The sequence below is a fragment of the Callionymus lyra genome, chromosome 8 (assembly GCF_982586985.1).
Source record: "Callionymus lyra chromosome 8, fCalLyr1.hap1.1, whole genome shotgun sequence".
Lineage (NCBI taxonomy): Eukaryota > Metazoa > Chordata > Actinopteri > Syngnathiformes > Callionymidae > Callionymus > Callionymus lyra.
In genome coordinates, this window is record NC_141825.1 from 5,062,501 (window position 1) to 5,078,540 (window position 16,040).

The following is a 16,040-nucleotide window of genomic DNA, read 5'->3' on the forward strand; positions in this document are numbered from 1 at the left end:
ATTCACTAAAACACTTGTAGTTACAGTCCTACACACAAACATTGACGCACAGTCAAACACATTCACTAAAACACTTGTAGTTACAGTCCTACACACAAACATTGACGCAGAGTCAAACACATTCACTAAAACACTCGTAGTTACAGTCCTACACACAAACATTGACGCACAGTCAAACACATTCACTAAAACACACATAGTTAGTGTCCTACACACAAACATTGACGCACAGTCAAACACATTCACTAAAACACACATAGTTACAGTCCTACACAATAACATTGACGCACAGTCAAACACATTCACTAAAACACACATAGTTAGTGTCCTACACACAAACATTGACGCACAGTCAAACACATTCACTAAAACACACGTAGTTACAGTCCTACACAATAACATTGATGCACAGTCAAACACATTCACTAAAACAAATGTAGTTACAGTCCTACACAATAACATTGACGCACAGTCAAACACATTCACTAAAACACAAATAGTTACAGTCCTAGACACAAACTATGACGCACAGTCAAACACATTCACTAAAACACTCGTAGTTACAGTCCTACACAACAACACAATAACACACTGTTGTCATCTACACAATGTACACAAAACCCTTTACACAGTTCTACTAACAAACTACTACAAACAGAAACAAATACGCACTCTCTTACATTGTCACCAGAACATACGACTACACACATACACTGTCTCACACACACACACACAAAAACTTGTTTTAAAACCATACACATTCAGAACAATCATGAGCGCACCTAAACACACACACTAGTGCACACATACACATACATCACCAAACACAGTAACACAAATCCATAACATAAACACCTAGTCCTACACAAGGACACATACAATAAAGTACACATATTCACCAATGCACACATACACACTCTTATTACACATTGTCACCAAAACAAGCATACTATCCTACACATATACACACACACTCCCAAAACAAAAGACACATGTAGTCCTGAACACATTCACCAAAACAAACACACACATCCGAAAACACATACTTAAGACACAGACACTTGAAAAACACTTATACACACACAGACCCACATATATACATACACACTGTCTTACACATCATCACCAAACACACAAACACAAATGCATTACATGTACACATAATTCTACAAAGGGACACTTGCAACAATCACACACATATTCCACAAACACACACAGTCCTGGACTGTCACTCAAGCACACACCCATACAGTATAATCCACACACTTGTACACATATAGACCCACACAATCATAAATACATTTACACACCTACACTCTGTATTACACGTCATCACAAAACACCATAACACAAATCCAAAACACACTATGTGCACATATTCACAAGCACACAAAGCACAGAACATATCTAATAACACATATGCTCAGTCACACACAAAAAACACACACTAAACACACTCATGGCTACATACAAATATTGTACGACAACACGCACTCATTCTTGCACACAAACTTACCACTGACAATAAACTACACAACTGTTGTTTCCCTCATGGACCAGAAACACAATAAAACCTTCTGGTGTGATGACTCTGACATTCCTGAGTCAGAGTATAACTGCAACTATCAATAAAGTTTGATTCAAGTCTCTGTCCCAGCAGCTCCCTCTACTGGTGCAACAAGAGAGCAGCAGACCAAGAGTCCAGAACGGTGCATCCAAGGTTCCACACTTTCCCTCCAGGGACTCTCGGGCCAGGCGGTCCACAGGCAGGTCCAGACTCCTCTCAGCACACTCGGACACGTGTCCCCGAAGCTCCCGCACGTAGACCCCAAGTCCCCGAGGAGTCCGGAGACCCCCGAGGTGGACTTGAAGAGCACACAGAGGACAGTTGACGTCATCTTGACGCGGCACCAGGACCCCCCCAGAACTTAACCCTCCGTCCTGCACAGACTCCCATAGACCCGCTCAGGTGGTCCTCGGCCCAGGCCCGGACCTGTGAGCTGCATGATTGTTGGAACAGGATGAACCCCCCGGGTCACAGCGAGGGTTTGCAGATCAGAGATCCGCGCGTCCCAGTTCAACGGGGTCGCTTCCTCTAGACTCCTGTTTCTGTCAATAAAGGACTTCACGACCCGGATCCTCGGTTCTGTCTGTCGGCCACGAGCTACAGTGGAACACACACCACGGACACACAAACACACACACACACACACACACAGACACACACCCCCACACACACACCCACACACACACACACACACACACAAACACACAGAAAAGATCCCACACATTACACATTCTTATACACTGCCATCAAAACACACAAGTCCTGAACACAGACAGAAACACACAATTCCACACATAAAACACACTAATAAACACATACGACCGTCTCTCACAGACGCACAGTGACACAAACACACACACTCAAGAACTAGAGACTCACTTACACAAATGACTGTAGATTGTTGCAAAATTATTCATCAAAAATCAATATTTTAAATTAGGAAAAAAACAACATTTTTTACCCATAATTTGGACGAAACACAAAATAAAAAACTTTTTCATTGTAGAAACGTTTTTTGTCTGAATTTGTTTTATTAATTATTTGTATCATTATTAGATTCAAGCTTCTTTTTAAAAATGTTTTTTATTAAAGAAATTCTCCTTTTTTTTAACATTTTTTCGAAGCTACATTTTATAATATAATTTTTTTTTTGTGAATTATTTTTCTCTGATTGAAGCATCATTTTTATTAACTTTTCTTTTTTCTTTTAATTAAAGAATCTTTTTTGTTATTTGAGATTTTTAATAAAAGCAAATTTCTTTTTGATGAAATAAAGCAACAATCGACCTTCACTTCAACACAACATATCCTCAACACACTGAACAACACAACATCCCTCCCGGTGTGTGAGTGTAGCTGTGACTTCTTACACAACAGTTACACAACGTTCACTCTTGTTTGACACTCTTTTTATTATAAACCATCATTTAAAACTTGTTGAAACTAAAATCCTGGACTCTGATTGGTTCTTCTGGACTCTTCAGGGGTCAGAGGTCATGAGGTCGACTCATGTTCATCTATTGATCCTCAGGTTTCATCTCTAGTCGTCCTGGTCCGAGTTCTGCGGCTCGTCGTCCGGCTGGTTGTTCCCGAGCTGTCGCAGCAGCTCCGGGTCGACCTCACGCATCTCTCCGTCCATCGTGAGCTGCATGGGTTTGATCATGTTGTTCCTGCGCGAGGAGGAGAAGGTTGTTGGTTCAAAACTCGACCTAAATCTCAATGAAAGTCGCCAGAAACTAGTAAATGTCGACATCGGGTTCGAGAAGATCGTTTGAGCTTCGATGTCTCACTCTTTAATGGAAAGAATATGGAAGTTTATCATTAATTAATTATATTGTTAATTAATTTAATTCAATAATATATTTAAAGGTTAATTTGTTAGTTTTATATATAAATGAAAAATATTCTAAATTCATCGCCTTTTAAATTTAATGTAAATAATTGGGTAAAATAGTGATAACTTTTTATATTTAATTTTAAGGCTATAAAGAAAAAATAATACATTAATATTAATATGATAAAAAATATATATTTAATTAAGAAATTTTATTTTTGAATTGTTTGGATAATAATGTTAAACTCATAAACACAAGGACATGAAGCCACAATGACACGAAGACACAAGGACACAAAGACATGAAGACATGAGGACAAGAAGACATGAAGACATGAGGACACGAAGACACAAGGACATGAAGACATGAGGACACGAAGACATGAAGACATGAGGACACGAAGACACAAAGACATGAAAACATGAGGACACGAAGACACAAGGACATGAAGATAAGAAGACACAAAGATACGAAGAAACAAAAACACGAAGATGAAGACATGAAGACACAAGGACACAAAGACATGAAGACATGAGGACACAAAGACACAAGGACACAAAGACATGAAGACATGAGGACACAAAGACACAAGGACACAAAGACATGAAGACATGAGGACACGAAGACACAAGGACATGAAGACATGAGGACACGAAGACATGAAGACATGAGGACACAAAGACACAAAGACATGAAGACATGAGGACACAAAGACACAAAGACATGAAGACATGAGGACACGAAGACATGAAGACATGAGGACACGAAGACACAAGGACATGAAGATAAGAAGACACAAAGATACGAAGAAACAAAAACACAAAGATGAAGACATGAAGACACAAGGACACAAAGACATGAAGACATGAGGACACGAAGACACAAGGACATGAAGACATGAGGACACGAAGCCACAAGGACATGAAGATAAGAACACACAAAGATACGAAGAAACAAAAACACGAAGATGAAGACATGAAGACACAAAGACATGAAGACACGAAGACATGAAGTCAAATATAGGCGACAAACCTGGACAACTTGTCAAACATGTTCACCAGCTTCATGGCCTCGTACTCCTTCTGCTCCTCCGTCATTCCCTCCATGGGATCCGGCTGCTCGTCCTCAACCACACCTGTGACCGGATTAATCCTGGAGACAATAAAGTTTAATGTACATCACATGGTACATCTTTCATTTACAACTTGATGTATTTAATATTCACTTCAATTATAATGTACTCCATCTGTCTTTACAAGACAGACATATATATTTAAACATTATATTTTAATTTTTCAAATAATATTTACCTCACATTATTTTTATTTTATTCTGAAGTGTTAAATCGTTTTTTAATTATTAATTCTAGTGTTTTTTGTATAATACACAGAGATAAATTCCAACTATCAGAGCCACTTAAATTCCTATTCCGTCATTACTATTTATACTCAGATTAAAATCTTATAAAAATGCCTTCATTTTGTGATTAAAGTTGTAAAAAAAATATCTATAATGAGATTTAGTCGTACAAAAATATGTTAGGTACGAAATTATAGTTGTGTAAAATACCTGTATTTTGATATTAAAGTTGAATAAATACATATTTTTTTAGATTAAAAGTGTACAAGAAATATTTTTTTACGAGATTAAAGTTGTACAATTAATATTTCATTACGAGATTAAAATCGTACAAAAATATGTTTATTACGAGATTAAATTCATACAATTAATATTTTATTCTGAGATTAAAGTTGTACAAATACATTTATTTTGAGATGAAAGTCGTATGAAATGAGTTTATAGTGAAGTAAGAGTTGTACAAAAATACATTTATTTTGAGATTAAAGTTATATAAATATATTTATTTTGAGATTAAATTCAAATAAATAAATGTATTATGAAGTGAGAGTTGTACAAAAATACATTTATTTTGAGATTAAAGTTATATAAATATATTTATTTTGAGATTAAATTCAAATAAATAAATGTATTATGAAGTGAGAGTTGTACAAAAATACATTTATTTTGAGATTAAAGTTATATAAATATATTTATTTTGAGATTAAATTCAAATAAATAAATGTATTATGAAGTGAGAGTTGTACAAAAATACATTTATTTTGAGATTAAAGTTGTATAAATAATTTATTTTGAGAGTAAAGTCAAATAAATAAATGTATAATGAAGTAAGAGTGGTACAAAAATACATTTATTTTGAGATTAAAGTTGTATAAATATATTTATTTTGGGATTAAAGTTGTATAAATATATTTATTTTGAGAGTAAAGTCAAATAAATAAATGTATTATGAAGTGAGAGTTGTACAAAAATACATTTATTTTGAGATTAAAGTTATATAAATATATTTATTTTGAGATTAAATTCAAATAAATAAATGTATTATGAAGTGAGAGTTGTACAAAAATACATTTATTTTGAGATTAAAGTTATATAAATATATTTATTTTGAGATTAAATTCAAATAAATAAATGTATTATGAAGTGAGAGTTGTACAAAAATAGATTTATTTTGAGATTAAAGTTGTATAAATAATTTATTTTGAGAGTAAAGTCAAATAAATAAATGTATAATGAAGTAAGAGTGGTACAAAAATACATTTATTTTGAGATTAAAGTTGTATAAATATATTTATTTTGAGATTAAAGTTGTATAAATATATTTATTTTGAGATTAAAGTCAAATAAATAAATGTATAATGAAGTGAAAGTTGTACAAAAATAGATTTATTTTGAGATTAAAGTTGTAGAATAAAGTTATCATGAGAACAAAGTTATTTTAATATATATAATAAACGTATATAAAGGTTGTGTAGATGATTTGTCGTCACTCGCGTGTCGTGACCTACTGAGCTCGAGCCTCTCGATATTCCTCGGTCTCCGAGTCCTCGTCGCTGGACTTGATCCCAGAGTCTCCTCCTCCTCCTCCTCCTCGCAGGAGTCCTCGAGCGGCCAGAAGACCTGCAGCGTTGCCGTACCCCGAGTACTTGATGAACCTGGACACTGGAGCGCGAGCGTTTGTCAATAAAGGTTTTCCCTCACCGCCGGGGGTCAAGGGTCACGGACCGTTCTCCTTGCAGAGGATGAAGAGGAACTCGGCGGCGCAGCCTTTGATGTCCGTGTCCACGTGGGTCATGAGTCGCACCAGCTTGTTCCTCAGGGCGTCGCCCACCTCCGGGCGAGTCTTCACGTCCCTCAGCGGAGGAAGGACCTGAACGCAGCGTCAACACGTCACTTCCTCCTCCTGCACGGCTGACTGCCACTGACCTTTGACCTCAGGAACTTCCTGGTCTCCCGGTGGATGCGAGCGCTCTCGGTCAGCAGGCTGAGGGACGGGAGGAGGTTCTCCTTCAACCTTTGACCCTGCAGGGCCATCAGGACTGTCAATCATCTTGTTGATCATGTTCTTACTCTCCTTTCCTTCTCTTCCTATCCTTCAATCCCTCCTTCAATCTCCTCTTCCCTTCTTTCCTTACCTCTCCTTTCCTTTCCTCCTTTTTTTATGTTCCTCTTCTTTTCCTTAATCAACCCTCTTTTCTATTCTTTTTCTACTTTCTTCATTCATTTTTTTCTTTCGCCTCTTCTTACTTTTCATCCCTTCTTTTTTCTTTTACTTTCTGCTGTTGTCTCCTTCAATCTCCTCTTCCCTTCTTTCCTCTCCTTTGCTTTTTTCATTTTCCTCTCCTCTCCTTTAGTATCAACCCTTTTCTTTACATCCTCAATCTTCCATTTCTTTCTTTCCTTTACCTTTTCCTTCTTTACTCCCTTTCCCAACCTTTAATTTCCTTTTTCCTTTCCCTCTGCTTTCTTCCTTTCCTTTCCTTTTGCTTTCTACCCTTCCAACCCTTTAAGATACTTGTTTGCTTATTATTTTCCTCCCTTCTCCTCTCACTCCTCATTTCCCTCCTTCCTTTTCTCTTTTTTCCTTTAATTTAATTTCCACCTTTCCTTGACTTTTTGACTTTCCTTTCACTTTCCTTTGCTTTTTCTTCCTTTCATTTCCTTTCTCAAGCTTTAATCTATACCCTTTTCTTCTTTCTTTTCTCTTTCAACCTTTCAATTACTTCTTCCCTTTTCTTCCTTTCTTTTTTCCCTTAACCCATCTATCGTTTCCTTCCATTTACGATTTCCTCTGCTTTCCTTTAATCTACTATATTTTCATTCCTATTTGCCTTCTCTTGCTTTTCTATCACTTCATTTCCCGTGAAATTATTTTCCTTCTGCTTTCCTCTCTCCTTCTTCAATCCCTGACTTTCCTCTCTTATCGATTTCCCGCCTCTCCTTTCAATGATTCCTTTCCCCTCCTGTCATCCCTTCCCTTCTCCTCTTCCATCCTCCCCCTCTCCAGTCGTCTCACCCCGTCCAGTCGTTTCTCCATGAACTCCAGCAAGATGTTGACAGCGTCCATGTTGACCCCCATGTACTCCACCGAGCCCTGAGTGACCTTCTGGGTCAGGAACACGTCCAGACACGGCAGCGGCAGGTTACTGAGCAGGTTGACTATGTGTCTGAGAGGGAGGTCAAAGGTCAGAGGGGCTGATGAGACAAGAAGTGGACGTTGTCTCACCCGTGGAACTCCTCAGTCCTCTCGTCTCCATCAGCTTGACTCACCAGACACTTTCTCAGTACAGAACCCAGACACCTGTACTTTGCTGCGTCCTCCTGTACACACACACACACACACACATATAAATATAAATAAATATACACATATACACACACATATAAATATAAATAAATATACACATACACACAAACATATAAATATAAGTAAATATACACACAAACATATGTATATAAATAAATATACACACACACACACACATATGTATATAAATAAATACACACACACACATATGTATATAAATACACACATGCACACACACACATATATATATCTAAATAAATATACACACACACTCATACAGTATGTATATAAATACACACACGCACACACATGTATATAAATAAACATATACACACATATATATAAATATAAATAAATATACACACACACACATATACTGTATATATAAATACACATACATAATCACACATATATATAAATATGTGTGTGGGTGTTTTTATTTATACATTTAGATATATTGACTTTATGATACCTCTGGTGATATACTTTGGGAAATTGGGTATTTGCTTATGTGTATATTTATACGTGTGTGTGTATTTGTGTTTGTGTTATGTATGTCTGTGTATGAATATTTATACATACATGTGTGTGCTATGTGTGTGTGTGTGTATATTTATTTATTTATATATTTGTGTGTGTACATTTATTTGTGTGTGTATATTTACATGTGTGTGTTTATTTATTTATACATACGTGTGTGTATATATATATATATACATAAATATATATATATATACACACACACATGCACATGTACACAGACACACATTAAATCACACACAAAAATTCACACACACAGACAATGACACACATCCTCATGTATTGTCATGTCTCTAGTGTGTCTCTCACTTCGTCTACTTTGCGTCTGGTCGTGTCGAAGGTGATGTTGAACAAGATCTTCAGGATCTCCACGGCGATCTCCGTCTGCTCGCGGCTCAGAGGAGGAAGGTCTTCAGGCTGCAGGTCCTCCTGGCTCGACCCGTCCTTCTCCAGAGTCCGACCCACAGACAGCGCGGTGTCCAGCAGCTGACCTGCGGGACACACCAGAGCCGTCACAACAACAGCTCCGGTCTCCACCAGCCCGTCTCCTCCTCACCTAACACGGAGACGCCGTGAAGTTCCTGCGCCAGCTGAGCACGCACGTCCACCTGAAGCGCCGTCAGCAGGAAGGTGAGGCGCAGGTCAAAGAAGGTCACCTGGACGAGGACAGAGGAGAGGTTCGAGTGTTTGTGAGACGTCATTACTGTAGTCGAGTCAGTCAAGAACCTGAGGCTTCCAGTTGACGGCAGAACATTTCTTCAGTCGAGCTGTCACTCCACGGATCATCTGAAGGTTGACCGCGACCACCTGTGAGAGGAAACCAGAGTCTTCAGACAGATGCAGGTATAAGAGTGTCATCACAATCATTTTACAGTTTAAATATTTTAAAAATTAATACATTTATTTAGTTTTTTTTTTTAAAGGTTTGATTTCTTTTTAAATTCATTTATTAATTTATTTTACACATATAATTGTATTTCTTTTTACAATTTTAAAAACATTGATTTGTAAATTATTATTATTTTGCCGTTTTTTATTTAAATTATTAAAAAAAAAAAAACATTATCAGATCTGTCACATGATCATCTGCATATTCAAAGATTGCAAATAAAATATATTTAATTTAGAAATAATTTAAAAAAAAAGTTTTTATTAGTATGAGAATATCAAACTCTATATGTAAAAATTGATATTATATTCTGTTTTTTATTTAATTATCATTTTTTAGAAACAAATTTCAACCTTTCAAAGAAATTATTGAATTCAATAAAAAACATTTCAATTCAAAGTTTCTACATTTGAATTTGAAATTTCAACTAATGATGTGTGTTGTTATGAAGTGTGACTCTATTGTATCATAAGTGTGTGTTTGTTTGTACAAAACTCTCTTTTCATTGAAATATTGACAATAGAAAATGATCTTAAACCCAAAAACTGTTTTTTCTCTGCGGTGTTTGGTCAAACAAGGTTTGTCACGGCTGGTCGTCAATCCGGAAACCTCCACCTCCAAGGGACTCGTATAAATAAAGCGGGCGTGTTTACAGCTGGGTGGAGGAGGAGTGAAGCCATTATTACGTCACAATGGAGTCTCGTAACCTCTCCTTCGCCCAGATTTCAGAGCAACTTTATAAAGTATTAAGTTGAAAACATGGTCATGATGAGGGACTTACTGCATCTTGGACAGAAGAACTTTTACTACATGTCAGGAGAGTTGGTTTTCACATGAGTTATTATTAGGGTAATAATTAAATATTCTGAGGACACTGATGTTCACCTGCGACGGCTCGTTGTGGAGGAGGATGTTGCAGATGCACTTGAGAGCCTCGATCGTCACCTCGTCGTCAGCAGAAGAAGCTTCTCCTCGTTCCTCGCCCAGTCCTTCTGCCTCGTCCTCGACTGACACACCATGTTAGAACTTGGCCTTGTCTCCATGGCAACGGGCCGAGGTTACCTGCGTCCGAGGTGTTGCTCACGCTGATGCCGGCGTAGCGCGCCAGAGTGGACATGGCGGAGCAGTTGACGAAGGGCTGCAGACAGTGTTTGTCCCGGGACAAGATCCGGGCCGTCTCCAGACAGGCCAGCTGACATGACGGCTGCAGCTCGCGGCCCAGGAACTCAACCACCAACTCTCCCAGACGCTGCAGACGCGACAACAACAAACGTTTGTTCTGAATCTGCTGCGACTGAACTAAAGTTTATAAATATATATAATATAAATTCTCTTCTATTCCAGGTCGACTATGACTCAAACACTTGAAGAAATCCTCATCTATCGCGAGCATGTGTCGGCTTGTTGGATTAAGACGCCATTTAAAGTCAGATTAAAGGCAACTTGACCTTTACCTATGTCACCGTTGCACTGACACATCTTTCAGAACATTTATCTAAAACATGTTCTTAACCTCAAAGTAGATCAACATTTTTTTTAGCCTCCTCTTCCACCACTTTATTATTGGATTTATTCTAGAAAGTATACATTCTTATACTACTTTATTTACTCTAAAATGTATAATATTGTGACTCATATATTTTATATTAGTATATTATTTTTATTCATTATTTATATGTCATTTTTGTTGGTAATGTGTCTTTTTTATTCATCTCTTTTTATTTAATTTATACCTCATTATTTTTATTCTGTAATGCTACCACAAAACATTCCAGTGTTGTGTTTACAACACCGGCGATGTATAATATAAAATTTAATTAAAAATTACATTTAATTTCATAATTTTTTGTTTTTCTTATAAACAATGTTCCTTAAATAGGAAATTTTAGACATAGTTTTATTGAAATTCATATCCCCCCCACCTTTATTTATTTCATCCTTCCTTAACGTATACATTTATATTCAATACACTCACGTTTAATGAAACAAATAAATATGTTTTGGCAATAAAATGTCGATAGAATTGAAATTAAGTCAATCGAGCTAGCAACACAAGCTAACTAGCGTGCCTGCTAACTGTGATTAGCTGGTTATGCTACATTTATTTACTGGATATTATGAACTTATTGAACATATAAATGTTGAATTTCATTAACCAATTTAGTTTTAAATAATCTGTCCATGTGAATATTCTCTGTAGGATGAAATAATGTGAATTGTTTACCTTTTGCTGACTCACTTCCTAAAGAGAGAACACAAGATCCATGCTGTTAATATATTGTACATGTATACATGTTGAAAATATTCTACTTAATAATACAGTTAACTTTACCTCTGTGTCGCATTCCTCCTCTTTCCTGAATGTGAAACACTCGTTCATCTGCAAGGAGAAATGAGAATTACCTATTAAATTTAAATTAAATTATTGATCAATTCAAAAAGTGGAAAACTTTTATAGAAGAGAATGAAGGAAGGTTTTTATGGCCCTGAAGCAAAACCACCCATTGTCGACTGTTATATTTTTCTACCCAATATTGCTAATCTTTGTTATTTTATATATATATATTAAAATGACTTTTTCAGCATTTGAAATATCCTCAATGACAATGAGCTTAATCTGACTCCCAGTAGGCGAAGAAGAGTTGCTTGCATGAATGACTAAACCCTTTAAAATAAGTCTAGATCAGGGAAACAATTCTTACGTTTAATACTGTTTGAGGGCGTATCAATACTGTCAATCAAAATGAAAGACGAGAGGAAGAAATATGTCCACAATATAATACCACACCTTTAAAATACTTAAATGACAAGGACAAATATATGAAAGAAAATGTTATTATATACATAAAAACACTATTTTTTTAAGTATATTGTTTATCATTGGTATTTTGTGCTATTCATATTTTTCTATATTAATGTTAAATAAACATTATTGTATTTTATTTTATTCTGCAGACACTGAATTTCTGAAAAGGTGCTATATAGATAAAATATTATTATTATTATTATGAGTTGGTTTTCTGTGTATTTTATTGAAATATAAATCCATGTAAATATGATTTAGAAGCACTTTAAATGTTCTTTGAATGAATTTATCACCGTTACAATTTATATTCATTAATACGTAATGATAATTAAAACAGTTTCTACATTATTCACAGCTTTTATTTTAGGGTTGTTCACCAGTGGCCCCTTGCTTAGGTTATGTAATTTGAAACACCAAAGTTTATCATCATCATAATTGTTAGACATATTATTTTTTTAATGTGACTTGGCTCCGTGCCACAAGGGGGCAGTCTCTCATCAGAATATGGAATTTTTAAATTTATGTTGAATTTTCTTTATTGAAATGTTGTTGTTTTTTTAGAATATTAATCCAGCCGTTCAATATACAAAACATTTAATTTAATTATTCAATAAAAACCAATTAAACTTTTCATTATAGAATTGTTTTAATTAAATTGTTTAAAAGAAAAAAACGAAAAAAACATTTCATTACATGATTCAAAATTACAAAATTTAAATTCAACTATTTAATATTCCAATGCTACTGATATATGTCTCCTTTGATCCTATGTCTTAGCAACCAGTACTAAACCAGTAATTCTGTTAAATAACCTCCTTGGCAGAGGCAATAGCATCCCCCAAATCATTCCCTGTGGAAGATGTCGATTTGTTCATGGAGTTTCAAACGGTATCTTGATTAAACCAACACAGACTCGGGGGGGAGACACACAACACTACACGGTGACATTAAACGAGCAACATTAAATTGGTTTGATGGCATACATTGTTTCGGCAAGGCCTAGAATCACACGCCCACAACAACCTCCTGCAGCTGAGCTTGTTAACAGAATAGGATTGGCGCAGACTGCAGGTAACTCTATTTGTGTATCAGAGCATCTAATCCTATCGGCTTCCTGATCCTCATGGACACCAGCGGGCATGTGACAGACAGGAAATCAAACTCATGTCCAGCAGACCAACAGACTATTTCCTCTGTCTGTGCTTCACAACTTGCCGGAGATTTGAATTGCTTTTTTTTTTTTTTTTTCCTTGACCTCAGAGCTCGACTGAAAAACACGTTTATGTAAGACAAGGGAAGTTCAAACATATTCTTCCATCAGATAAATGTATATAATATAAATCATTTAAAGAGACCGAGGTCCATGTGTGGCCCTTTGATTATGTTTATGTGGCCCTGATGGGGTCAAAGATCGAGTGGAAACTAACATTTGTATTTTGAATTTATTAATTTTATATATCAATAGTCTCTAAATATGACTAATGGGTTTTTTACATTGTACATTATTTATTTTCAGGAGTATTTAATGGCCCGAAAAAAAAAGATGCAAGTGAACAAAATAAATATATATATATATATATATTTTTTTTAACAAAAGTAACTTTGCAAACAAGAGTTAAAAATATATAATTAAATAATAACTAAAGCTTGATTTTATGACTTGATTTTGGCTTGATGGCCGCTCACAACAGCCACTGTTTAAAATGTGGCCCCTGATGAAATAAACAGCTCCATACGGACCCCCAAGACTCCTAACTTGAACTCTAAGATCCAATTTGACAGAGAGTTTAGACAATTTATTTTCTTGTTCTTCAAATAACTATTGGGGACTGAACACTTTCTCATCTGTGAACCGTAGAAGTCCTGGTCTCTGTCACGGTCTCGGGTTCTGCCTCGTACCCACTAAGAGTTGAACCTCCATCGACCTGGGAAAAGTCTTCTTGACTCGACACCTGAAAGCATTGGCCAGTGATCTGTGGGTGGACTCAAAATATCTTCTTCTGTCCGGATCACTTAAAGTCTAAAGCGTGTCCTCGTGACCAGAACAAGTTTCTAAAGTTTACTCCAACAACATGACCGGTATACAAAATCTCTCCTAGCTTTTGATTTGGATAAACCGGTTTAGGAGATACATGCGACTCTTTACTTAGATTATTTGGGGCCTTTTGAGGTCAAAGTAATGGTTTTAAAACTAATAATATCTAACTCAAATAAAGCTTATTGAAGCTATTATTAATCTATGTCTCGTTTTATATTACTTTCTTCACCCAGTTTCAGTAATTATGATGTTTTTCTTGCACCTTTAAATAAAATAGTTTAAAAAAATGTTCTTTTTTTATTATTATCAAAGACATATTAACCCCCCCCCCCCCCCACACACACACACACTGGTCACCCTGGGCACAAATGTCCGTCAGTAAATAAACACTTGCCCACCTTCTCATTGTAGCGCTGCAGAGCCAGAAGAACCACATCCTGCTCTCCCGTCTCAATCTCCTCTATGATGCTGTTCAACTCCATGTTCGGTTCAGTCCAAGTGTTGTGGCAGGTCGCTGGAGAGTGTGGCTCTCAGACCGAGTGAATGCTCTGCAGATGGCTGCCGGGATCTTCCATGGATTAAGTGGGATTTGTGAGAACCACGAGTCCTGTTGAGGTGTCCTGTGGGAATTTCACCATTACCCTGATTCCTCTCCGACTCTACAAAGATCCCACCACTGAGCTTCTATCTATCTATCTATCTATCTATCTATCTATCTATCTATCTATCTATCTATCTATCTATCTATCTATCTATCTATCTATCTATCTATCTATCTATCTATCTATCTATCTATCTATCTATCTATCTATCTATCTATCTATCTATCTATCCATCTTTCTATGTATCTATGTATCTATGTATCTATCTATCTATCTATCTATCTATCTATCTATCTATCTATCTATCTATCTATCTATCTATCTATCTATCTATCTATCTATCTATCTATCTATCTATCTATCTATCTATCTATCTATCCATCCATCCATCCATCCATCCATCCATCCATCCATCCATCCATCCATCCATCCATCCATCCATCCATCCATCCATCCATCCATCCATCCATCCATCCATCCATCCATCCATCCATCCATCCATCCATCCATCCATCCATCCATCCATCCATCTCTATCCCTCCATCCCTCCATCCATCCACCCATCTCTATCCATCTATACAAGTACACACACACACACACACACACACATGGTTTCATTAGTTATGCTTTTGCAGCACCACCAAAATAACATTATCTTAGACAACTGTATTGGTAAAGGAAACAATCAATTGAACACATATTTTATTTTTATTTTTCTTCTAATAAACAAGTACTGCTTCTTCTGTTAATTGATCCCAGAGAGAAAGATTTATGTGGTTCATGATATTCTGAACTGAACAACATCAGAGATCTTCCTCTGCGGTGTTTCAGTGGGGGAGTGGGCGTGGCCTTGTTGTGCATGGACGCTGGTTTTCAGAACCACAGAAAAAAAGCGGGCGGTGTTCCTTATTCTCTGTAGGATATCTGTATCTAAATAAAATTGAATACATTTAGCTTTTTGGCGTATACTCGGTAAACAAATCGGAAGTCTAAATATCTTGAACATTTTGATTTGTCAAATCAAACTCCGGCAAAAGTCATTAAAACTCCTCTGCCCGTGTTGCTAGGATATAGTTGCCGACAGTTTGCCGACCGAG

At 36.3% G+C, this 16,040-nt stretch overlaps 2 protein-coding genes across 3 annotated transcripts in view; one reads left to right on the plus strand and one right to left on the minus strand.

The window, feature by feature from the left end:
- Positions 1 to 2,209, plus strand: part of LOC148073435 (uncharacterized) — an 18,354-nt gene extending 16,145 nt beyond the window's left edge. For both annotated transcript variants that reach the window (XM_087798302.1, XM_087798301.1), the window contains one exon: positions 1,661 to 2,209. In XM_087798302.1, coding sequence (XP_087654428.1) covers positions 1,661 to 1,932 — 272 coding nt within the window. In that variant the 3' untranslated portion in view covers positions 1,933 to 2,209. The remainder of the gene's footprint in view (positions 1 to 1,660) is intronic.
- An 820-nt stretch (positions 2,210 to 3,029) lies between these two features.
- On the minus strand, positions 3,030 to 14,823 carry ric8a (RIC8 guanine nucleotide exchange factor A). Its single transcript, XM_087797334.1, is given in 15 exon segments — positions 3,030 to 3,237; positions 4,435 to 4,554; positions 6,270 to 6,423; positions 6,487 to 6,631; positions 6,688 to 6,873; positions 7,778 to 7,928; positions 7,988 to 8,082; positions 8,918 to 9,099; positions 9,165 to 9,264; positions 9,335 to 9,415; positions 10,383 to 10,489; positions 10,551 to 10,746; positions 11,722 to 11,739; positions 11,830 to 11,877; positions 14,740 to 14,823. Coding segments are annotated over 15 exon segments (1,797 nt in total). The 3' UTR covers positions 3,030 to 3,107.
- Positions 14,824 to 16,040: the final 1,217 nt, after the last annotated feature.